This window comes from Mastomys coucha, unplaced genomic scaffold (assembly GCF_008632895.1).
Source record: "Mastomys coucha isolate ucsf_1 unplaced genomic scaffold, UCSF_Mcou_1 pScaffold15, whole genome shotgun sequence".
In the NCBI taxonomy this organism is placed as follows: domain Eukaryota; kingdom Metazoa; phylum Chordata; class Mammalia; order Rodentia; family Muridae; genus Mastomys; species Mastomys coucha.
In genome coordinates, this window is record NW_022196897.1 from 79,826,366 (window position 1) to 79,844,770 (window position 18,405).

An 18,405-nucleotide genomic window follows, 5' to 3' on the forward strand; every position below is an offset into this window, starting at 1 on the left:
ACACATGAATCATTGCTATCCAGCCTCCCGCCTACTGCTTCCACTGAAGAGCAGAAGTGAGCAGCCCTGGGCTGTAAATCAGGAATCTCGTCACCTGCCTGACTACAGAGGTGATGAACACCAAAGTGTCCCGAACAGGTATTTAAAAAAGAACCAAACGAAAACTATCAAATACATTTCTGGATGTGCACCTAGATTTATGCTTTTTGTTCCCCTGTTCTTTACCAAGCTCTGAGTTCCTTAGTTTGACCATTCTGTCTTAAACTCTAAGCATGCCCATTCTAAACCCACACCTTCACAGTTTCCCTTAGTCTATACTTGCAAAAAGAGAATTGAAACTCCAATTACTTAATCTTAGAGTTCTAAATAAACACATAGGGTGAACTCCTTAATTCCCAGTCTGCCTGAGCATGCTGGTAGCACTTGCCTGCATTCTGCAGACGAGCACACGAGAACCTTCAGTTTAAACCTGCACCATATGCTAGTTCAGGAGTTAGGTTCCACACTGAGGGGGCTCAGTGGCTCCCACAGGATTTTACTGGCAGAGTGAAGCCCACATCCTCACTTGTTTACACAACCTGTCAATTATGTGACCAGCACGGGCCACAGGTATGTATGCATGGTGAGACTTTAGAGGACATCTATCACTTCCCTACATTCTAAGCAGGTGGTATGTGGGGGACGACTAAAATAATGGCTATCATACTGGCATGTGAGTCCTGCAGCTGCTTATAACCTCATAGGAAATTATGCTTTCAAGTATGTTAGGCAACAGAAAGAGATTTCAGAGGTCGTGCTTCCTGCGTGAGGGTTTGCAAGGCCTTGTGGAGGAAGGATGCATATGCAGGTCCCTGGGAAGAGGAGTTGATGACAAAGAAAGGCACACTGGGGCTCAGGAGGAGCAGTAGGTGGGCATGCTCAAGAGAAGTAACTTGGGCCATAATAGAGAACTCCTGAAAGCAAGCAGGAGAGAGGGCTAGGAAAAGAGACGAGCCAGACTGAGAAAGCCCCTCAGAATAAACAACAGCTCTAGCTCACCAGGGAGAACAACCAATCTCCCAGCCATGGCTCCAATCCACCTGGACTAATTCTCTCTTGGTTTCGTCAGACTGTCTCCAATGCTGTCCTACTGCCATGCACACCAGTCCTCCACACTGGTGTCACACAGGTTGATCCCAAGGGTATTCTTACTCTGCTAATGCTATGGTGATTTCTTAGCATCTATACAGAGCACTGACACCTCAGCTACATTATCATATTTTATGATCCAGTCCTCCTCAGCCTTCATCTCCTCCTTCCTGCTACAGTGCTCCGAGGCTCCTGAATCTCCTGTTCCCATGTCTCTCTGTACCTCCATTTGCTGAAGAGGCTGTCTTTTAAGCACTGTGTGTTTCTGGCATCTTTATCAAAAGATAAGTGGTCATCTATTCTATTCCACTAGTATACATGTCTAGTTTCTTGCCAGTACCACATTGTCTTTTCCGCCATGACTCAGTGGTATAATCTGAAATCAAGTACTACATACATGTAACAAGTCTGGCATCAGTTTCTGTGTTTAAGATTTTCTTGGCTATCTGTGGGCTTTTTGTGCTTCCATGTGGATTTTAGGAGGTTTTTTATTTCTTTTTTCTAGCTATGTGGAGCTTGTCAGTGAAATCTCTGTGGGGACTGGGACGTATTTCCCTTGTCTAGTGTCATCTTCTTCCACAGTATCCTTAGACTGCATTACAGAGGTCTCCCCCTCCTTGGTTAGGGAACCCCCAGGTTTACATGTTCACTTACTTATTGTGAAAGAAACCTTTTTCCTGATTTCTCCTTGGGAAGTTAGTTACTGAGACATAGAAAAGCTTTTCATTTTTGTGTGTTGATTTTGAGCCCTGTCACTTTGCTGAAAATGTTTACATTAGGGTTAGGGTTAGGGTTAGGGTTAGGGTTAGGGTTAGGGTTAGGGTTAGGGTTAGGGTTAGGGTTAGGGCTAGGGCTAGGGCTAGGGTTAAGGCTTTCTGGTGTGCCCGCAGACTCTTTTAAGTAGGACCACAGTATCAGTAAATGGGGAGTTTCCTATTGTGTCCCTTTCGCTTCTCTTTTTTTGTGTCATTGCTTTAGCTTTAGTGACTATGAGTGGAGAGTGAGCCCCCATTTCATTCAGGGTTTGGGGAAATCCTCGCGGAGTGTTCCTGTCTGGCAAATCCTTACGGAGTGTCCTTGTCTGGCACAATGCTGGCTGGCTGTTTGCCTCCACAAGCCTTCACTACACTGAGGTACCTTTTTCTGGTCCTATTTCCTTCAGGACTTTTATCATGAACCTGCTGAACTCTGTCAACACCTTTCCTGATTCACTGAGAGGATCTGTGATTTCTGTCTTCAAGTCAATTCATCTGGTGTGTAACATTTGCTCGTTCTGTAAATGTTAAACTAACCTTGCATTCCTGGGATAAAACCAAATTTGTTGTGATATATGGTATTAATGTCCTCTTGAATTTTGTTTTTAAGTATTTTGTTGATTTTTTTTTTTATCCAGCCATGGAAGTTGGTCTGTAGTTTTGTGTTCTTATCTGGTTTGGTTTTGGAATAATACTGACATCACAGAATGTTGGTAGTGTTCCTTCATTTGCAATTTTATGGCACAATGTGAGTTCTGTGCGAGCTCTTCCTTATAGGTTTGCTCGTACTCAGTAGTGAATCTGCCAGTCCTGGCCTTTTCCTTGTGGGAAGACTTTTCACTGCTTCTTCAATTGTGCGGCTTCTTATAGGTCTATTTAAGCTGTCTTTATATTCTTATACTATTTAATTTCAGTAGGTGATATATATTTAGGGATCTATCCATTATTTCCAGATTTCTTGGCTTTTTGAAAAGTTTCTACAATATTCTCTAGTGATTCTCCAGATTTCAATGGATTCTGCTGTAACAACTCCAGTCATCTCTAATCTTGTTGGTGCGGCTCTGCTCTTTCCTCTGATGGTTTGGTCAGAGCTTTGTCAATCTTGTTCATCTGTTCAAGAACCAGCTTTTTAACTCTGTGAGTTGTTCTTCCAGTTTCTAGTTAATCAACTTCCACCCTGATTTTTATGATATCTGGCCATAGTGCATTTAGGTTTGCTCCTTGTGTTTCTAGAACCTTCAGTATCATTGGGTAATTTATTTAAGATTGCTCTGATTTTTAAAATTTTTACTTTATATGTATAGGTGTTCTGTCTGTGTGCATGTCTGTGTATTAATAAGTATACCTGGTGTACCCCTAATGATTAGGTGTATTACTGGTCCCTGTCGCCTGTGGAGGTCAGAAGAGGGTGTCAGATCCCCTGAGATTGGAGTTACAAACGTTGTAAACCACCATTTATGTGCTGGGAATTGAACTGGTGCTCTGAACTGCGGAACTATCATATAGACATTGATTTCCTTTTTAAAATTTGAACACTAGCTGCTGTAACTGGCTTCCCTCCCCTCCCAGAAGCTTGGTAGGCCGTGCTGCCATTTCATCAGAGTGTAGGAATGTTAAGTCGCCTCCTTGACTTCTTCAAGAACTCGCTGCTAACTAAAGAGTGTGCTGTTCAACTGGTTATGTGTTTGTGCATTCTCTGTGGTTTCTCTTGCTGTTGATTTCTAGTTTTGTTCTGTTGTCTAAGAGGGTAGAACTGCTTCAGTGTTTTGTATCTGTTAAGGCTTGCTTGCTCAGTGACACCTAGTGTGACTGATTGTAGGGGAGGTTCTACAGGCTGCTGAGATGTGTGTTCTCTTATCTGTTGGATGGCATGGTCTGTAGATGTCTGTTACATCCAACTGTCTGGGTTGGCTCTGCTGTTCCTCGGCTTTTAGTTTGGAAGACCTGACTGAAGAGAAGAATGGTGTCTTGAAGTCCCCCAGTATTACATCAGGACTTAGCTGACCTTTCATGACACTTAGTGTTTATAAATTGGGAGCCCCCAATGTTCATCTGAGACAGCAGCATTTAAATACCCTCTTCCTGGGTTGTACACATTTGTTTCTTTCACTCTAATGGTTCACATGGCTAGCACAGGAACCCACTTACCACAGTAGGAGGGTCATTCCACTCTTCATAGGAGATGGCTGCATATGGATAGATCCTGTCATTGATGATCTGTAGGGTGGCCAGGGCGATGGCTTTAATTGACTGGAAGTATGCCTCCCAGAACCATCGTGCCTACAAAAAAAAACAACATGACGCAGGTGAGCTAGTGAGATGTGGGGGAGCAGATGCCCTGTCACAGACACTCTAGGGCTAGGTGGTTCCTTCATTCTGGGGTGAAGGGTGCTCCCTGCTGCCACACCAGCTGTGTCAGATAGCAGTCAGAACAGAATAGTAACCAGAGAAGTACACAGAGTTGTAATAGAAGAGGGCTGATGATGATGAAAGTACTATGTGTTATGTCTGGCCATGTTTAGAGTCTTTTTAAGAAGGTAAATACAAGGCTGAGATAGTCCTGTCTGTGGTTAAAGCACTTGCCATACAAGCACGAGGACCCAAGTTTGGATTCCCAAAACAAATGTAAATGTGAGGTGGGCATGGGAGCCTACACATAATGCTAGAATCAGAAACTGGAAATAGGAGATCCCCAGAGCAAGCTGGCTAACAAGCCTGGTCATATCAGTGAGCTCTAGGTTCAATTGAAAGAGCCTGTCTCCAAGAATACAGCAGAAAAGCAATGAAGAATGACTCCTCATCTCAACCTTGTGTCTTCATATATACACAGGCAAGTACTCACACACACAAATATACATGTATACATGCATACTATACACATGAGAATGGACAAAGCCCCATTAGATATAACGTATATAGAGTATGTTTTCTAACATACAAGAAGTCTTGTGTGCATAGGTAAGTGAATGTTTATGTCTATGCAAACTCCTAAAGACAGCCCTGGTAAGGCAGGGAGCATTCTACACCACAGATACCCTATGCCATGTCTAGCCAGCATCTCACTCCTTTAAAGGCACCCATGATGCAGATTTCTCTCATGTTCACTCTTTAATACCATGCAAACGGCATCAAATGATGTTGATTCTCTCATCACAGACTTACTTGGTGTCACTTGGAACACCTAAATTGTGTTCTGGAATCAAGGTGTGGGCCTCACAAAATGAACTGAAAAGCATTCCCTCTTTTTTTTTTTCCATATATACATACATACATACATACACAAATACACACAAACACACACACACACACACACACATATATTTCTTGAGGAATTTAGTGCAAATTTGCCTTTACTTTTTTTCCTTGAAAGGGTTTAGAAGAATTCATCAAAGACACAACTGGGATAGGTTTCTTGTGAATATGTATGTCAAAGTTTCATTTGTTATTTGTTTCTTCATTTGAGACAATGTCTCACAATGTAGCCCAAATTGGCCTTGAACTCCCAAACTTCCTTTTTATCCTCCCAAATGCTAGGATTATGGGCATGTGTCCCCATGCCTGACATTATTTTATTTTTCTTGAGACAGCATCTCACTCTGCAGCCCAAACTTGCAGTTCTCCTGTTTCAGCATTCTCGGGTGCCGGGCCATATGGCTTAAAGTTACTGATTTTTCTTTGCAGACACAGAACAATGAAAATCTGGATGAGTGAGCTTTAAAAATGACTGTTTTCCAAGGAAGATCTTATCCTGTTTAGATTGTTAGGTTTCCTGAAATAAAACTGTGGAAGGAAGCCCTTTACCCCATCCCTAACCTGTCAGTGGGCTATCTCTGGGAGCTTGTCTTTCTGACATGTAGTCAATTTGAAGATTTGCTTTAGAAGAAAAATTGTTATTTTTTTCTTTTTCTCCATCATATTTTTGATGTTTTTTTTCTTTTTAAAATATTTATTTATCTATTTTGTGTGTGGTGCGCATGTAAATGTGCTGTGGGAGAAAAGGTGCATATGCTAGGCAGAGGCCAGAGGAAAATACCAAGTGTCTGCCTGTCTCTCTACCTGTGCACATGTGCACATGTGCACCTGAATGCTGGCCAAAGGCCAACTGTGGAACACAGCCTCTAACTCAAGATGCCTCCAATCATTCCCCCAGCTCACAAATACTTAGAGAGGAAGCAAGCTCTGCCAATAATCACAACTCAAGTGTCTCAGCCTGAGAATAAGTGAGTTTCTTAGGCTTAATTGCTTCTGCAGGACCTTGATGGTAAGAGCTCAAAGGGCATAAGTTACAGCCCCACCAGGCCCCTCTGTCAGCTACCTGTCCACAGAGACAGGGAGGCTTCAGTCATGTGGACAATGTTCTCTTCCCAAGAGAAAACACAAATACTATGTTACCTTGTCTCCAAGAAAATATATGAGTTACCTTTCTATCTATCCTAGGAGTTTGAATGAGGGAGACTTTGGCAGCCATGTAAACCCTCCTGGTGGCTATATGGGGGAAGTTAGTCATGCAGGAATAGATCAGATCAATAAAATCTTGATTAGGCATTGAACCAGATAACACTAAGCCAGTAAAGCATACAGACTTCATAGTATAAGATCAGCAAAATTCCCAACACTTATACACAAGAAACTCTGAGAAGGACAAGGCTGGACCATCTTAAGACTATAAACCACCCAACCAGGAGCCTGGGGAGATGAATCAGTGGGCAAAGCAGTTGCCATGCAGTCCTAAGGACTAGATTTGGAGCCTCAGCACCCAGGTAAAAGTCAGGCAGGTGTGATGCCCAGCTATAATCCCAGCTCTCAGGAGGTGGACGTGGGATCCCTGGGAGAGCTGGCTGAATCAGGAATTCCAGATTCAGCAAAAGACTGTCTCAATAAATAACGTATTGACTGATTGAGGAAGACACTGGATGCTAGCTTCTAGCCTCCACCCATGTGCATACAGGTGCATGAGCACATTTGCTAACACACATAAACATGCATGTATGTACAACATACACGTAAAATACTATCATAAGCAAACAGGAACGCAATTGAACTTGTTATTTCCATTTCTGTATCAATTAAATAGTAGGAGTGTTTTTGCACTTCAGTAATGCCATGCTAGTGGGATCAGCAATAACTAGTTTATATAAGAAGCAGTGCAGGGAGGGAGGGAATGACAGTGACAGGCAGCTGATGTGTCTGGCAGCTGTTAAACCTATCTGCTCCCAAATCTGTAAGGCAAAGGTCACGGTGTTTATCCTGTGGACTTGAGAAGATTCTAGGAGCTGAGGTTTACAGAAACCATCAAGGCAGCTGTAAGCCAAGCACGGCTGCTCACCCCAACATATTTGCTATGGTTTGAAATATGAAGTGCTCCCTACAAGTTCACGTGTCAAACTTGTTGACTCCCAGCTGGGGGTTCTATTTCAGAAGGTTCTAGAAACCTAAGAGGGAGAGTCTGGTTGGAGGAAACCTACCACTGGAGGCATGCCTTTGAACACTGAGTCCCCAGTCCCCTCCTCACTTTCCTCTTGTCTACTATGAAGGGAAAAGCCTCCTCTTCCACATGCTGTCGCCATGATGTTCTGCAATGGCTGACAGTGTGATGCGGCCCTCGCCCATGTCCTGCTGTGTATGAAATTCCATGTAGAAGGACAAAGTCCTTTACTCTGAGTCGGCTTTTCGTTTTCCCCTTGAACTTCTCACTCACACCTGGCTAGAATGCAGGTGACACTGCAGGGGTATAGTAACTAAACAGAAAAGGCCAACATGCTGAAAGTGACAGGGACAAAGCACAGGAGGGAAGGTGAGTTCCCCAAGGCTTTGCTACAGACTGTGAGGCAGTGGGAGGCAAGAGGAGACACCTTTTTAACAAACTGCAGAGGTTCCCTAGTTTGACTAAGATTTTATCAAAAGGGAATGTCAACTATTTTTTAAATGTATGTGTGTGAGTGCTTTCCCTGCAGGTATGTCTGTGCACTGCATGTATGCCCGGTGCCTGTGACAGGCAGAAGAGGGCACAGGATCTCCTGGAACTGGAGTTACAGAGGTTGTAAGCTGCCATGTGTGTGCTGGCAACTGAACATGGATCTCCTACAAGAGCAGACTGTGATCTTAACAACTGAGCTATTTCTCTCAGTCTGAATTGCTGAATTTTGTCAAATGACTTTCCCTGCTTTATAAGGTGATCTCATGAGGGCCTCCTTTATTTTGTAAATTCAGGAGTTTACACTGGCTGACTCACTAAATGTTAATGAATCTTACATTCCTGCCTTCACTTTGCGATGATCCCCCAACCCATTCCCTGTACTGCTCAGCTTGCTTGGTAGTAGTTTTTTAGGACTCCTGTGTTATTATAGCACAAATCACTGATTTTAATATGCACTGTTATTTTATATAACACCAGCAACACAAAAGATTTTCAATTAAAATATGACACAGAGCTAAAATTATAACAATACAATCTTGATGTCAGAGATGTTATTTTTAAGTAAGTATATGGATGAGGTATGTGTATGTGAGTGTAGGTACCTATGTGGACCAGAAGAGGACATCACATCTCCCTGAACCTGGAATTACAGGCATTTGTAAACAGCCTGACCTAATCAAACCTGGGTCCTCTGTAAGAGCCAGCAGTATGTGTTCTTAGGAACTGAGCCATTTCTGCACCCCCAGAGACAGTGATGTTGAAGATGTAGAAAAATATGGGGTTTGGAATCTATTAAGTGGTGTGTGTTCCTGTTTGACATCCACATAGGTCTCAGAAGGGCAGCAACACCTGCTCCTGTCCACTAACTCATTTCTGTTCATCACTGTCCGGCCAACCAGCCTTCTGGGAAGGACAAACAGAACCACAGCCAGGCTTTCATAATTTAGGCTGCCTTTAACCTACTAAGTTTTTGCCAGGACCGACAACTCTGAAGGTCATTAAGGAAACAGAACATGTTTTCTTGGATACCTCACCAGGACAGTATCAACAAAGCCAAGGTATCAAAACTGAGTACAAAGACCCCATGCATTCAAGAGAGAGTAAATGAGTCCAGTATGTGAAACACAGCGAGTCCAGGAAACACAGGTAGAATCATGTCAGCTGGAAAGCAATCATCATCAACTTGACGAAGGCAATGGAAACAGCATGAGACTGGACTAGATCTAACTTGAGTTCTGCCATTAAGTACTTCCCAGAACACTGATGAGTTACTTAACTTCCCATAACTTCCCTGGGTCTCCGGGCAGCATCTTTAAATGGAGCTAGAACCCACGAGATCCTTGAGGATCCTCTCACACCTGATACTCAGGGACACTACAGACAAATTTCCTGTTTCCTCCGCTCTTCATTGTTGAATGTCTCTCTGTACCCTAAGACATACCTGGCATTCAAATCCCCTACTATCTATCTTACCCAGTCTGTCCAAATACAGCCCTAAGTCATATAGACACACACTCACATACATGCACACACGCAGGCACACATGTACGTGCACAAGCATTCTGGCCCACAGACTCAAGATAATTTCTTTGGGAGCTTTCTTTCTTTTAAATGTTGTCTGCCTTCTCTTTCATTTTCCCAAATCCTCTTTGAGGAACTACCAAGTTCCAACCCAGCATTTAAGGAGCTTAGACATTTCTACTCTGCCCTTACATAAGTAAAAACTTGAACAAACTTTTTAAAAAAATTAACATTTTTTTCTATCCCTTAGGCAAGTGAGGTTGCCAGGACAGCCATTTCCCCCCAAACTGAAGAAAACAAGAGGTGGAAACAGACCCCGATGTACTGTCGAGAAACTTCTGCAGTTCAGTGCCAAGAGAGAAAGCTGAGCTGTGAGTGACAGATGTCTGCAGAAACATAGCTAGAGTTCTGCACTTGTGAGCCTTACTAATATCTGCAGTCAGCCTGAGTCTCATAGTGCACATCAGAGAGAACCCCTTAGGCTTCTGGCCAAGGGCAGGGAATGTGTCCTCGCGTTATTTCTGCTGCCTTGGTAGAATAACTTGACAAAGGCAGCGCAGGGAGAAAACGGCTATTTGCACTTACATTTTGATTTTGAGTCTCTCGAAGACCTGGAGTTGGCCGAGAAGGCTAGGCTGGCCACCTAGTGAATCCCAGGAGTGGCAAGCCTTGCTGTCACACCTGTTTTTTTTGTTTGTTTGTTTGTTTTTGTTTTTTTTTACTGGTTCTGGGAGTCCAACTGAGGTCCTCACGCTTGCACAGTGAGCACTGCTGACTGAGCCATCTTCCCGCCCTCCACTGCTTCTGCAATGTTGTCTACTTTGCCCATTAGGGACTTTACCATATCATTTAATGTTGTTTTAAATTCTAGTTCTGATACTTCCATCATCCCTCCCATGCCTAATTCTGGTGTGAATGTTTTTCAGTCTCTTCCACTGTTTTTGTCTTTTGAAGGCCTTACACACTTGTGGTCCAGCCATGGTGATCTGTGAGAGAAGAACTCGGGATAGGCCTGTGGTGATAAGATGTGGGGCAGATTCTCTGAGCCTCTATCCACATCTGAGTGTTTTGTGAGCAGCACCATTCCCTAAGACAGGGGTTCTGCATACATAAGACAAAGAAGTTGAGCTGAGTAGAAGCAAACAAACAAGCGACCATGTAGTCATTTATTGCTCTCTGCTCCTGACAGTTTGTCGGAGGCAGAGAACCCAATGGTGTATCTGATTATATATGTTTATGGATATCGTAATGAATAAGCTAATAGAAAAATTTAAAAAGTGGCATCAGGGGAGGGGATGTAGAATGCCCTGTTCTTTAAGGCCCTGTGCTCTGTGTGTTATGGTGTAGGCAATTTAAAAACACACTTGGGATTTCTTCTAACCCTGAAGGGCAAACCAGAGTTTAGAACAACAAGCAAATCACAGCTAATGTGACAGCATAAAAAGTGATACTGAAACCCCAGAAGGTGAGGCTGTGGTTGAGGGCTTGGGGCTCTTACAGGACCCAGTGCTTGATTCTCAGCATTCATATTGGTCAGCTCACAAATGCTTGTAATACCAGCCCAGGGAATCCACTGCTCTCTTCTGATTTCCTTAGGCACCTGTGAGCATTTAAATAAAACTCTAAAGGCAAAAGAGAAGAAGAGGGGAAAAAACGAAAACAAACAAACCCAGAAACAGAACAAAGACATCTATGGACTTCAATGTCCAGAGAAAAGGTCACATGGTTGGAGTCATGTAGTACCAAACTGTATGATTCTATTCACATGAGACTTGGAAAGACAAATATATATGCTGATAGTTGTCACTGGCTATCAGAGACTGTGAACAAGGCTGTGGGGGGATGGGAGTGGGGTGGTGGTAGATGTGTGGGTGTGTTTGTGTGTGTGTGTGTGTGTGTGTGTGTGTGTGTGTGTGTGTGTTTGTGTGGTAGTTGACAGGAAAAAGGTATAAGGGATTTTCTGGGGATAGTAAAAATATTCTATTATCTTTGTTGTGATGACACAATACTATATCTGTCAAAACTTATAGAGATTCATATTTCATGGGAGTGAATTTAGTTTAAGTTGCAACTTTAATAAAATGTATGTGAGAAAAAGAAATGAAACAATAACAATCACAACAAAACAGAACAGAATGACGTAAGTCAGCCATCTCCTCCAACGTCCGAGTAAGCAGGACAAGGAAGAGGCTCTGCTCTACATCACTCACAAGTGCCCATGTGCTGGCCTGCACAAGAGCTGGCCAGTCAACATGGAGCCGGAGGAGCGCATGACCATGACTCCCAGCTGAGGCACACATAGTTGGTGGCTGCTTGGGGTGGAGGGAGGGTCAGTTCTCTTTTATTAAATTTTTTACAAGTTTTATTGATTGACTGACTGATTTGAGGCAGGGTCTCACTGTATAGCCAGCCAACTGGCATGGAACCCGCTATGCAGAAGAGGTTGACTAGAACTCACAGAGATCTACCTGCCCGTTCCTCCCCAGTACTGGGATTAAAGGTGTGTACCACCACGAAGTCGAGGACAGACGATTCTTAGCTTGGTGATTTGGTAATGATTATAATTTGTCAATGGCCATTCAAACCCATACAATGGGCAGTCAAGACTGAGGCCTGGCTAAACTTCAGACTCTTGTTGGAGAGGGTGCTTCTTCAGAGTTAGTCGTATGGATGAGGGGTGACTGCTGGAACGGGGATGCTGGAATGGAGGAGACTGGTAATGGTAAGGATAGGCTACATGGGAACTCTGTATGTTCTACTCAACCTTGTTATGAATCTAAAACTGCTCTAAAAGAAACAATTAAAAAAAAACTGCCCATACTTTGAGGTTCACATCTTCCCTGAATGCACCCCAAGGCTCTTCTTATTCACACAACACTTCATTCTCTGCAACCTGAGCACCTGCTCTGTCCCCTGTGACCTCGGGGAGAACAAACATAAGTTCTAGAGGGACTGACACTGGCAGCAGGTCCACAATGCAAACAAACTTTGCCAGCCCTGTGTACAGGCAGACTTCTGAGAAAGGGCCTGGATGCTTTTAAGACAGGATTCTCTCGCTTCTCAAAGCTTCTGCACACTGGAGCTCCAAACTTCCCCTGGAGCAAAGCCCCAAGTTCCAGAAAACTGGAACAGAAGCGGAGGTTGAATTTTAACCTGAACACCACCACCAGCCTTCTCCGGCAGCAGCAGAGGATGGACTGGGCCCCACGGCAGTGACACTATTTTAAGAGACCCTGTTGCTCCAGAGAACAGCTGAGAACCATTTTAAATGTAGGCACAGCTGAGGGCAGGACTCAAGGGACCACACCTTGCTAACTAAATACTTTGCTCTCCTTCTCAGAGCTGCTATACAACATGAAGCCTTTGCTCTGATGTCCAGACTAGCTTTGAACTCACCATCCTCCTGCCTCAGCCAATCAAGTTTTGGAATATAGATTTGTACCACCACACTCAGTCAATAATTCTTGCTATGAATTAGTCTCTCCCAAGATTTGATCTCACGTTTCTTCCCATGCATTTCTATAACCCTGAGCATACGTTAGAATTTAGAGTCTATGCTGGGTATTTGCTGCGGCTGTGATCTCTCCATGTGTGCACACTCGAGGCCATGACCTTAGCACGAATTCTTCAGGCACCTCTCTATCTGACCTTTTCAGACAGGGTTCCTTACTGAAACTACAGCTTGTCATTTGGGCTAGGTTGGTTGGCCAGTGAGCCCCAAGTTTCCTCCTGTGTCCACACCCTGAGCACTGGAGACAAAGATGCATGTATGACTTTTACTTGGACACTGGGGATCCAAACTCAGGTCCTCATGTTTGCATTATACCAGACCTATTGAGCAATCCATGCAAACCATTCTACCTTTCAAAATTATTAATAGTCTACCAAGTTGGCACACAGGTAGTGAAAAAAAATTTAACCAACACAGTTATGAACCTCACAGCCTATTAAATAACTGCCCCCCTCTTTCTCCCTCCCACCCTTCCTGGGAATTGTGTTTGTCCATTACCTTTCTCTCAGGTGCCAGAGCGTGTTGCTTTAACTCTGGTTCTCGACCCCAGCCCTTCTGTTAGCTAACTCTGAGCCTTTGCCACCAAAATCCATGTTCCTGGTGCTGAATGAACATCACATCATTGTTAGCCCATGTATCCCCAGCACAGTGCAGAGAAGTCCTAAAAGTGTCTAGTATGAGCACACCCCAGCCTCATATGACGTACAACACAGCTTCCTCTGTGTCACTGAACTTTCTACAAGTTCAAGATCTTATTTTTTAACCCTGGTTCACCCTGAGGTTAGAAGACAAGGAAGAATATGGATTGGTATTCAAATTCTTCCCTCAGTCAACTGGCTTTGAAGTCCTCAAAGACCCATACATAGACACATGCCATCCATTCGGAAGCAAAGTGCCCCTCCCTTTTATCTCCAGTCTCAAGAATTATATTTATGGGGGTGATTAAAGAATTAACAGTCAACCTACATAGTTTATTTCATGTTGCTTGTATGTGTTTACAACTGGGAGAGGGTGTTATAAAAATAATTAGAGATAAAGAGGTCATGGTTTGAGAGGCAGTTGGGAGGAGGACTCGGAGGTGCTGGGAGGGACAGAGAGGAAAGGAACTTATGTAAATGAAAATACAGTACTCATGTATGAAATTCTAAAAAAATTTTAAATATATGCTAATAAAAATGAATTAATACACAGTAATTCCTTTAGAGAAAACACTACAGCACACCCTCCTTAGAAATCACAAATAAGCGTGAAAGTCTGAACAGTAATACCCACAGAAGTAATCGCTGGTACCGCAGGAGTGTGCTTGGCGAGTTCACAAGTTTTCAATTAGGGTGTTTTTCAGGGGTCAATATATGTTTACAAGCTCTTTACAAGTTCACATGGCTTTGGATTACACGGTTGATTCCCAGAAAGAAACGGCAAGCCTAGTTTTCAGAGAAAGAGCTAGATCATGGGCAAAGGGAGGGGAATGTGGAATGGAATGCCCTACACCTTTTGCTGCCTCGTGAAATAGAATTCAGAAAAGGAGTAAATTATGATCAGAGAGAAAACAGAAAAACCTAGTGCAGGCCAGCAGCCCCTAGCCTCAGCAGCACTCCATGTCCCAAAGGCATGTGGACCCCTGTGAGAGTGACAAGCAAGCTCAGCTCTGCTCTGGGTAAGGCTGGCAGCACTCCACCAGCCTCCTTACCCCAACACTGGCCCTGCTGTAGGCCAGACTGCCCGAGCTGGTGTAGGCGGTTGCCTGTTTTACTCTTTGGCTCATGCCCAGCACTCAGACCTGTTCTGGGATTGAAACGGGGTGGGGGTGGGGGGTCAGGAAACACCTGTTGATTAATGAGGCAGGCACTCGCTATGCAGAAGGCACCGTTTTAAGTGCTTTACCTGTATTCATTCATTTAATCCTCACAGCTCAAGGAATTACCCCTGTTTTATGATGAGAAAATTGAGGCACTGACAAGTTCATGGGGGTTACTGGTCCAGCTTTTCCCTGACTTAAAATTTAACCCAAGGAACACTGAAGTGTGTGCTGAGCTGGCTCCCACTGAGCTCACTAGAGGGATCAAACAGCAGCAGGACATTCTACAGTCTACAAAGTCCAAGTTCTTGAGAAGCCCCCTTTTCCCAAATGAGGAGCCATTTATGATCTGGCCCAGCAGAGGCACAGACTGGTAGAAGTCTCAGGAGCAATGACGGAAGGCCCTTCTGAGAATGACCCCAACCAAGAGGTTCCAAAACTCAGAGACTGGGGTTTTCGGAAGCATAATGTTCCCTTTGACTCTCGAGGAATTGTTATGCTCATTCTAATACAGTCAAGAGCCAGCTCTTACTAGGGACATAAAAGTAGATGGAAGACTGGAGGCATCTGAAGGCAAAGGACTTGTGCAAGGTTGCACACTGAGACTCTAGAAAAGATCCAGGCTGGTGGCCAGCTTGAGCTACACTGTGAGATCCTATCTCAAACAATCACAAAGAAAAAGGAGGAGGAGCAGAAGGAGGAGGAGCAGGAGAAGGTAGAAGAGGAAGAGGAGAAGCAGGAGGAGAAGGAGCAGGAGGAGGGAGAAGAGAAAGAGGAGGAGGAGAAGCAGGAGGAGGAGAAGCAGGAGAATGTATACGCTTGTTGCCACATGCTGTGTTGGTACATGCCTGGAAATCCCAGCTCTCCTAGGAAGCTGCAATAGAATTTTGGTAAGTTGAAGTCTTGTTCAAAGTAAACTATGTATTTGTCCATCTGCCCACCTATCTCTGTCACTCCACTGTGATCAGGAACTGTGATAGAAGGTTGACCCCACTAGAAAACACTGAGGACAGCTGGGCTGAGTCATCTCACATTCTTGAGTTTTACAGCAGCCTGTCTGCATTTTCTGCACAGTGCAGTGAGGTGCACCTTAAAACATTACTCTTTCCTGGTAAATTTTCCCAGGTAAAGCATTATTCTTCCCTCTCTCCATTCCTACTGCTTGTCCTGAGGAGGTAGCAGGAATGTGTTAGGAAAAACACCTGGGGTAGACTTCACAGTGAGGTCCTTCTCAATGGAGCGCTAACCTACAATTACAGGCTTTGTTTGGCTCTTGCACCTGACACTGCCCAAGCTGAACTGTGTCTATCTCATAACCCTAGGGGATATGACTACGGAGAGAGAGCCCTTAAAGAAGTGACTGGGTCAAAATGAGCTGGGCAGGGGATGTTGCTCCCATCTGTCCTCCAACCAGAAATTTGGACAGAATGATGCATGAACTCATGGGACAGTGTCTGAAGAGGCACAGGGAAGGGGGCCATCAGTGAGCAAGAAGCCTCAGAGAATCCAACACTGCCACTTCATTCTGGATTCGGGCAGCCAGGCTGAGAAAAACATCTTTCTGGTGTTTAAGCCATCCTGGTTTTGCTACTTTGCTATGGCAGCCCTAGCCACCTAACTCAGAGAAGAACAAGTAGATAGTACATACACTAACAGGGGCCCCACACCACCCTACCTTGAAACCAATTGCCTACTTCAGCCTGTACAACTCAGAGTTCAGAGGCTTCCTTAAACTAGGTATTTAAAAATTATTTCAGATGAGTATCACAGTTCAAAGGGTGCTAAAAAAGGAATCATAGCATTTCATAAATAAAACTTCACACTTTTTAAATCACAGGCTTCCAATTCTTCCAACACTTAGGTCACTTCCTCAGCTTCTCTGGCCTGCTTGCTTTCTCTGCAGGAGAGAGTGGCAGCTACCATTCGGAAGTGGCCAGTTCAGAACTGACAGAAACTACCATTCCACCCATTCCTGAGTGAGAAGCGTGAGCTCAGAACCACACCCAAAACACTTCTCAAGACCACAGGAGGGTGTGGGGTCAAAGGCAAATACAGTGTAGCCTTAGGAGTGAACACAGACCCCGCCATACTGTCTTGTCGTCTGGACAAATGGCAATGTAATTATCAACAGTATGCTGTTGGATTCTGGGAAACAAAGGCCCTTAACTGAGGCCCCTCTATCCAGGACCTCATCTAGGCTAAAGACATCACCAGTAGATGAATTTTCCACTGAATATTTTTGGAATGACAAGTTTGGTTCTTTGCCAAAGATGGTAGGCTAAAACCCTCTAATGCCTGTGTCCCAAGAGCTGCCTCTAAATAGCAACGTTTTGACTCCTGTTCCTTGGGCAGGAGTCGCACAGGGGTGGAGGCCAGAGGTAGGAAGGCAACCTCTATTCTTTCTGTCCTCTTGCAAGATCAAGTTGTTCCCGAAAGAGGGGATTTAGGGGTGCTGGACTATCTTATGACTCTGGTTTGTTGGATATAAGGCGTTAGGACAAAACATTCGAGCCCAATTGTCTTTGTAACATCAGGGACACTCCTGAACACTGAGGGTGGCTTAGGATTTGCATGTTTCTACAGTCTTCACAACTTTCTCAAAATAAATGCCTTGGGCAAAGTTGGGAGAAAATGGGATAAGAGAGGGCTCTGTGATCACTCTTAGGAAATACCCCAGGGTAATGACCTCCCGTCCTGTGGGAAACAAGAAGGGGTAGAGGAGGAAAGGGGGAAGCCTGAGTCATGTTTCTTGACATGTGACAGACAGGTCCTGAAATAGAAAGCCATAGGTTTCCAGTCTCAGGGGTATCACCTTCAAATATGTCAACGTTCTTAGGGTGGATCAGTTTTCCCAACTGCTGAGGCCCTGCTGTGAGGTGAGGTCCTAAGCAAAACATAAGGCCTGACTGGGAGCCTTTGAGGAGGCAGGAGCCTTGAGGAGTTCAAAGGCAAGGCCGGCCAGTGGCCTGCACCTTCAAGAGCCACAGGGGTGAAAGGTTACTAAAGCAGGAGCCACTGACCAATAAAATTATGTTTGCCCAACTCTCTCAACAAAGAGACTAGAGACTGCATTCTGCCTGCTAAGATTTCGGAGTCATCCTGCCTCCAAATCCTACTGTTATCCAGGCCAGATAAGGAGCTTCTTCAGGGCCCGCAGCTGACCAGCCTTCTCTCCCGGCTGGCTTCATGAAAGAGCTGAAAGGTACATTGGAAACCTTTAATCAAGGTCTGTCATCAAAAATAAACAAATATGACTACAACTTGGGTCAACCAGCTATAAAGGAATCTGCCTGGGGTGAGATTTCCCATGTTTGCTATGTTAAAACCAGGAGAAAGAAAGCATGTGTTTGTTTGACTAGAGAAGGTAAATATAAAACAAGCCTTATTCCAACCAGGCCCACTTGAAAGACCTGCTCCTGTTAATTAAAACAGCACACACACAGATGCATACACACACACACACACACATATACACACACATACACACACATACACACACAGATGCATACACACACACACACATATACACACACACACATACATACATACACAGATGCACACACACATACATACAAACACACATACACACAGATGCACACACATATACACACACACATATACACACACATACACACATACACACACAGATGCATACACACACACAGATACACACACAGATGCACACACACACATATACACACACATACACACACATACATACATACACAGATGCACACACACATACATACAAACACACATACACACAGATACACAC

At 44.2% G+C, this 18,405-nt stretch overlaps 1 protein-coding gene across 1 annotated transcript in view; it reads right to left on the reverse strand.

The window, feature by feature from the left end:
• Ext2 (exostosin glycosyltransferase 2) overlaps window positions 1-18,405 on the reverse strand; it is a 129,252-nt gene that overhangs the window by 61,970 nt on the left and 48,877 nt on the right. The window contains exon 8 of the mRNA XM_031371104.1: window positions 4,032-4,163. Within this exon, the coding sequence (XP_031226964.1) occupies window positions 4,032-4,163 (132 nt within the window). The remainder of the gene's footprint in view (window positions 1-4,031; window positions 4,164-18,405) is intronic.